Here is a 7,405-nt window from a genome sequence, read left to right as displayed (position 1 = left end):
CCGGGTAGAGGGTATTTTTCTTGTTTTGCAAATAAAAATACAAGTCAAATAACTTTAAAAGGGCATTATGTTCTGCTACAAATACAATTGAAACGGATTGTTTAGGAGCGGATCAGAAATGGTACAGAATTTTGCACTTAATTTCCTCAGTTATCATTTACAATAAGAACCTCTTGGCTTGACAGCCAAGTCTAAACAGTAGTAAATTAGTACAAATTTATACTGATTTTACTCTAATAATCGTAATAAAAGCTTATAGATTTGGCACTAATTACATAAATGCCTAATGATCTTGAAAATTACTCTGGTTAGAAATATATTACTAATCTAAACTTTGTTGTTGGCTGGCTTTGAAAAATCAGAACATTAGAAATGGTTCGCTTCACTTGTGCAAAGCACTTTAAATTGTTCGAGTAGTTTAACATATTCAAGAGGAAAATAAAAAGCATTTAACTTTATTTACTGCTTTGAATTCAGTTTGTAGGCGAGCCGAACTTAGAAACTTTACCCGAAAAAAAGAAAATTGGGCTTACGGGCTTTTAAATCCCGGCCCGAAGGCAGCGCCCCCGGGGCGGCAGGGATGCGCCGTGCTTCCCTCCCGCTCCCTGCGCTGCCGTTGTGCTTCTGCACCGGGCTAAAGAGACCGAGACCGGGTTGGCGGGGAGCCCCGGAGCCGGGCGAGCCTCTGCGGCCCGGGCACTGCGGGAGCTGACCCAAGTTTCTTTTTCCCCGCCGCCCCGCAGCCGTCGGGGCCCCGCGGAGGCGGCAGGTGAGTGAGAGCCGGTTGCGGTTGCCGCCGCCGGTCCCGTTCCACGGGGCGGCTGGCAAGCAGGACCAGCCCTTTCTCAACCTTTTACATCCCTCTCGGTGGGCGCTGTGCTTACCAGCCACCCCCAGGAGCCTGACTGGGCCGAATGCGAGGGTACGCTCCAGGGAAGCATTAAAAAAAGAAAAGAAAGAAAAAGAAATACGAAAACCACAATAAATAAGGGGCGACCTGGAGCGGGAGAAGGGTGGCAAATGTGCATTTGGAAGACAAGGGGAGAGGGGTAAAGAGGGCGGCGAGGGCGAGCAGAGCAGGGAAGGGAGCGGCGGCGCGGCGCGGGCCGGGCCTGGGCGGCGGGAGGCCGGGGCGGCAGGCGGGCGGCGGGCGGGCGGAGCGGGGCGATCCGGGCGCTGACATTTGCAGGCTGCCCTCCTGATTGGTCCCCGCGCCGAGCTGCTCACGGGTTCATTGAAGTGTTAAGCACCTCCCCGTCTCTCTAAAGGACATTATAATGCAAGAGACCCCCTTTTTAACCACACACCGAATTTTCTTTCATTTAGGGGATCTATATATATATATATATATCTCATATCTTATATCTATTTTAAATAACTTAAGGCCGCTAAAATTTGGGGGGGAACAGCCTTCGCCCTGGAGCGGTGCGCGATGCTGTCTCACGCCGACCTCCTGGACGCCCGTCTCGGTGAGTTTCCCCCAGCACCCCCCCGCCCCGCGGCGGCTGCACCGCCGGCGGCAGCGAGCGGGGAGGAAGCCGGAGCAGGAAATTGACAATTTGTTCCTTATTTTACCTTAATGCGATCTAAATGGGCTAATTCTTTTAAAAGTAATTGTACTGTATTGAAGTTTAATTTGATTTAACATCAAAAAAAAAAAAAAAAAAGAAAAAAAGAGAAGGAGTATGTAGATCTACAGCGAGCTGTGGATCATTTAATTTCCCTCTCCCCTGTTTTTATATACATACCTACACGTTATTATCATGATGATGATGATGATTATTATTTTAGGACAGATGAGCTCGATGGTATTTACGAAGAAGTTCTGGGTGGCCTTTTTCTGCTCGCCTGCTTGCTTCCCCCTTTCCTTCTTTTCCTTAAAAAAAAAGAGAGAAATATCTGTACCTGGCTCTTTATGGTTATTCATTAGTTTGTTTAGAGGAGCGGAGGGAGGAGAGGGGAAAGATCGGCCAGGGTGACCGAGGTCCCCACACATCTGTCAGGGAGGTAAAGCTCCTGGCAGCAGGGCGGTTCGAGCGTTCCTTCTTTCTTTCTTTCTCTCCATCTCTTCCTTTTACCAGCTCTTCTGGAAAAAGCCATCTGAACCAGACAAAACTTGTCCCCCCTTCTTCTTTCCCCTCCCTTGGTCTCGCAAGGGAAGGCCCGGCAGAGCGCTGGTTATTTAAGCAGGACGAGTAGCTGCTCTGTGTAAAGTTTTCTCTCCGCGCCCCGGTTGCGCCGGGCCAGGGACATTGCGCGCCGTGGAGCCGAGCCGAGCCGTGCTGCGGGGCTTGCGGGTGGCCGTGGGGCGGCGGGGGGAGACGGTGGCGGTGGTTGGGTGCCTCTCACCGGCTCAGTGCGCTGGAAAGCGGCTCTGATGGATGCATGCCCGACTGCAGGGGAGTGACCGCAGCTCCTTTGCTTCTGCAGGGATGAAAGATGCGGCCGAGCTGCTGGGACACCGGGAGGCGGTGAAGTGTCGGCTGGGCGTAGGGGGCTCGGATCCGGGGGGACACCCGGGAGACATGGCTCCCAACTCGGACACGGTAGAAGGGACCACCCTGCTGCCGGGGGAGGACATCACCACGGTGGGATCCAACCCCAGCTCCTTAGCCGTCAGCGCCAAAGACCCCGACAAGCAGCAAGGCCAGCAGGGTGGCCAGAACCCCAGCCAGGCTGGTCAGCAACAGGGGCAGCAGAAGCAGAAGCGGCACCGCACCCGCTTCACTCCGGCACAGCTGAACGAGCTGGAGAGAAGCTTCGCCAAGACCCACTACCCGGACATCTTCATGAGGGAAGAGCTGGCCTTGCGCATCGGCCTCACTGAGTCCCGGGTGCAGGTATGAGCAGCGATCCCCGCGCACTTCCCTCCCCGCCGGCCCCTTCCCCAATCGCACCGAGGGCGGCAGGGCCAGCCGGCGGCGAGGCCAGAGGCCAGTCACAACGGGGCGGGCGGCGGGTGTCCCCGAACCTCAGCCCGACTGAGGGGGAGCAAAGCCAGCCCTAACGCAACAGTTCATTCAGGAAGCCTTGAAAGCGGACATCCCCTCTCCCCCTTTCCACAGAAATGTCCCTTCGGGGTGTCCCCTTGTCGCCTAGCCCCCCGCAGCTCGCTGGTCCCTACTGGGAATCGGGCGGAGCTTCCCCCCGTTCCACGGCCCAGCTCGGGGCAGGACAGAGCCTGGCAAGGCGCAGCCCGGGAGGGGCGAGTCTCAGCCCTCGCAATAATAGCGCGGCGCTAAGAGGCGATCCCAAACAGCCGGCGAATCTCCCCTCTTCCCGGCGGCGGCGGCGGCGCAGTGAGCCATGGGGCTGTTGCCCTGGGCGCTGACGGCAGGGCCGCTCTCCAGGGTACTGGCAGCCGGGCGGCTGCGTCGCAGCCCGGAACGGGCGGCCCCTGGAGCCTGCCGGCGGCAGGGTGGGCTTGGTGAGCGGGGGAAGGCACACAGGCTGGTAGAAAGGCTCTTCGGTCAAAGGCAGCTCTAGCTGGACTCGCAGTTTCCCCGGACCGCCACTTTTGTAATGCCTAGAGACAGAAGAGGTAGCGAGTAACTTCAACATGTAGGGTGTACTTTGTTTTCTAAAGTACATAGACATACATAAACATGTATGTGCACACAGACATACATGCATTTGCACGTAGTCACGTAATAAACTCTTTAGGCAAATGTAAACCGCGAGACCGCTCCAATACAGCTTTTGTGTGTAAAACGATATTTTATCGACTTTCTGGGTGAGTTCCTTCCACGGAATGAAATTCTGCACAACAGAAGCACTTGTGGGATGTGCATCCCCGCTCAGCACAGTGCACGGGAAATGCCGCCGCACTTTACTGCAGCCGGTGTTCAAAATTCCCCTCAGCCAGGTTAGATTCCTCAGCTAAATAAAGACACGTCAAAAGAAATCCCTAAATGAGCGGGTTTTATGAACGGAAATAGACTTTGTTCTTGAATGTGACAGAGAAAGCACGTTTGCTTTTCAAAAGTAAAACAATTTGACTCAGCCTACACAGGACCATAATTAGTTTAAATTAAGAAAGAAATTAGATTCACAAATAAAATATAATTGGACAACTGACTCTATGAAAAAAGAAAACGAGGTCTATTAAACTTTATTGGGTTTCCAAAGGTTAATGATACCAATTTCAATATTAGGAGTGTGGTAAATGAAGTAAAATATAAAATATAAAATGGAAATAGTTATTTTCTAACAGCACATCAAAGGAATTTGTAGGAAGACAGACAAAGTGTTTTAATGGCTTCGGCATAATCTTAAACCAATGCTAATAGCTCGAGACTGCTGATAAAAACAGTTTAATAGAGCGGTAATTTAAATATTTTTTACAATAATGTTCTGTAGTTTAAAAAGTAATCAGATCAACATAACCTTCTTAATTAACACTTCAAAATGATTAACATTATGTAATCTAAGTCAAAACAATTTATTTAATGTATTTACTTCACAATCCGATGTATCACCGCTCCTTGACCAAATTTAAATTAAATAGTAATTGGTTTATGTTCTTATGCGAGTATTTTACAGTTTTCTTTATAGTTAACAGATTGCCTACACATTCCTTGCAGCATGTGGGCTCCACACTGATTAAGGAGTGCTCCAAATAGTTAATTTATAGCGGCTGTATATGTTTTTAAGGGTTTTAGATGCTAGGATAAATCACCACTTTCCTCATTTTAGATCTGTATTTAATGTATATGATACATTTAAACAATTATTAAAGCGGCTGGTGCTTAAACAGGAGTCCAATTCCACGTCTGATATTGCTCTGCTTTTCAGGCTGTTGTAATAAAACCATTCTTTTTATAGCATGCCATTATTAGAAACCAATTTCAGAATTATTTATAACCTGGAATGGCTTATTAAGCAGCAATGCGAGAATCATGCAAATTACACGATCAAATGCAATATAATAAGCATAATCATTAGTCTCTAGCACGGATTAATTAACTTTCAATATTTTATTTACATAAAAACCAAATCAGTGAAATAACTTCTGCACAGTCAGGCTTGCCTTTCAATATTTTATACGAACAAAAATAATGTGCTGTAATTCCATTGACCGTGTCCCCCACAATGGTCCCGTCACCTGCCACATCTTAATAGGGGACAAGCTGAAAGTATTTTCTAGTTTTCTAATGGAATGAGAAATTGCATTTTCTTCCTCTCCCAGCACTATTAAAGTGTAATGAATTCGGCCCAGAGTTCACGGCTGACTGATCGAAATGAACCTGAGATCTGAGCTTTAATACAGCTCTCCAGATTTCCTACCAAATCTTCACATTAATCATCCGCCAGATTCCAATGAGATCTTCATAAAGCTTCGGCTCATGAAAGGAAAAAAAAAAAAAAAAAAAAAGAAGAAAAACAAGTGATATTGTCTCCCCTTCTCTCTCCCTCTCTTTCTCTCTAACCCATTTATAGCTGGGGAATTAAATGGGCTATATATTTTAAAATACATTTACAGTATGTCTATATTACTGTAACAGCAGACATCATCAAGGCAGATTTTTAGATTCCAACCTCCATTAGATTCTCACTGTTGTATTAATAATTTTCAGGGACTAGCTGCATTTCAAAAGGAGCCCAAAGTTGCCAAACGCTCGTGGTTAATATATTTCTAGAGTTGTCATGTGTGCATTTTCAACATCTCCCCCAGGTTTTCCTTGCGTTTTAATCTGTCATGCACCAGTTTTCAGCTGGAAACATTCACATTTTAAAAGCATATGCAGCGTAGCTATGAGCTGAGGAGATAAGACCTGATGGAGATTCTTTACACCACCAGTAAACCATGAAACATAAAAAGATTTTGTAGCCGCAATTTAACTATTAACCCTAAAAGATAATTGAACGGATTTTTCGATATAACACTCAGCTCCCTAATGGCTGTTCATTCCCGCTAACGGGCGCCCGTCGTTCTCCGTCTGGGTACGTATGCAGCACAAAACCGCTCCTCCAGCATCTCTGGCAGCAGCGATCCTCCGAATTCCGAGTGGACCCATTTTTTCTCCCCTCCCAATTCCCCCTGTGATTTCGACTGTGGGGCTGCGAGACCCACTCAGCCACCGGGGCGTCACCACCTCCCGAGCACCGAGAACATCTTCGGGGGGGTTTCTTGGTTTTGTTTTTATAGAAAAGCCCCGAACACGGCCGGTTTGACTGGATGGGTTCCTGCACCACGACCCGGCCCGGGGCACGGCTGCCGCTCCGCTGCACTGGGCGCTGCTCCGGTGGCGGCTCGGGAGCGCTTCCACGCAAGGGCAAGAGCCGTGGGCCGCTCATTTATTTTCTGTTTGTGTAACTGTTATCTTTCATATATTTTTCCGGGGGGAGGCCTGGCTCCTCTCCTGGACCCTCTCCCCGAGCGAGGGAGGCCGCAGGCAGCTCAGTCCCGGGACTGACGCATCGATCGGTTTCGCTATGAAAAGTTCCAACAGTATCATTAACTGGTGACGGGGATACGCGCAGGGCTGCGGGTGTAAAGGGCAGCTGTGGCAGAGGCGAAGGCCGGAGGGGCAGAAGGCAGAGAGACTCGGGGCAGGGTCCGGGGCGGTGGCGGGTCCCGCTGCACCGCGCCGCGCCGCGCCGGGGCAGGCTGGCTGGTGTCGCTAACTGTGTGTCGCTGCCCGCCGCCCGCAGGTCTGGTTCCAGAACCGGCGGGCCAAGTGGAAGAAGCGCAAGAAGACCACGAACGTCTTCCGCGCCCCGGGCACGCTGCTGCCGACGCCGGGGCTGCCACAGTTCCCCTCGGCGGCCGCCGCCGCCGCCGCCGCTATGGGCGACAGCCTCTGCTCCTTCCATGCCAACGACACCCGCTGGGCCGCCGCCGCCATGCCGGGCGTGTCGCAGCTGCCGCTGCCGCCGGCGCTGGGCCGGCAGCAGGCCATGGCGCAGTCCCTCTCCCAGTGCAGCCTGGCGGCGGGGCCCCCGCCCAACTCCATGGGCCTCTCCAACAGCCTGGCGGGCTCCAACGGGGCCGGGCTGCAGTCGCACCTCTACCAGCCCGCCTTCCCCGGCATGGTGCCCGCCTCCCTGCCTGGGCCCAGCAACGTGACCGGCTCGCCCCAGCTCTGCAGCTCCCCGGACAGCAGCGACGTGTGGCGGGGAACCAGCATCGCCTCCCTCCGCCGCAAAGCACTAGAGCACACAGTCTCCATGAGTTTCACCTAATGGCCGCCGCCACGGCCCCCGCCGCCGCCGCCGCCGCCGCCGCCTGGCCCTGCACCCTCGCGTCGCCCGCCCGTCCCCGCCCGACCCCCGCCTTCCCCCACCTGACTTACCAGGGAGTCGACTCAGGATCTGAAACCAGACGCCACCGGGCTGGTTTGTGGGCCCAGAAACACCCCCACCCCCCGTGCCCCCCGCACCTGCGAACCCCCCGCGCGTCCCC

General features: G+C 52.0%; 1 protein-coding gene across 1 annotated transcript; it reads left to right on the top strand.

Moving 5' to 3' along the window:
* Window positions 1-1,432: 1,432 nt before the first annotated feature.
* OTP (orthopedia homeobox) lies at window positions 1,433-7,185 on the top strand. The gene is made up of 3 exons (XM_065663266.1): window positions 1,433-1,469; window positions 2,431-2,840; window positions 6,655-7,185. The coding sequence occupies exons 1-3, from the start codon at window positions 1,433-1,435 to the stop codon at window positions 7,183-7,185; spliced, it is 978 nt and encodes a 325-aa protein (XP_065519338.1).
* The last annotated feature ends 220 nt before the right edge of the window (window positions 7,186-7,405 follow it).

The sequence above is a fragment of the Lathamus discolor genome, chromosome Z (genome assembly GCF_037157495.1).
Source record: "Lathamus discolor isolate bLatDis1 chromosome Z, bLatDis1.hap1, whole genome shotgun sequence".
NCBI lineage: Eukaryota > Metazoa > Chordata > Aves > Psittaciformes > Psittacidae > Lathamus > Lathamus discolor.
Note: the sequence above shows the minus strand (reverse complement) of the source record. Positions and strands in the feature narration are given on the sequence as shown.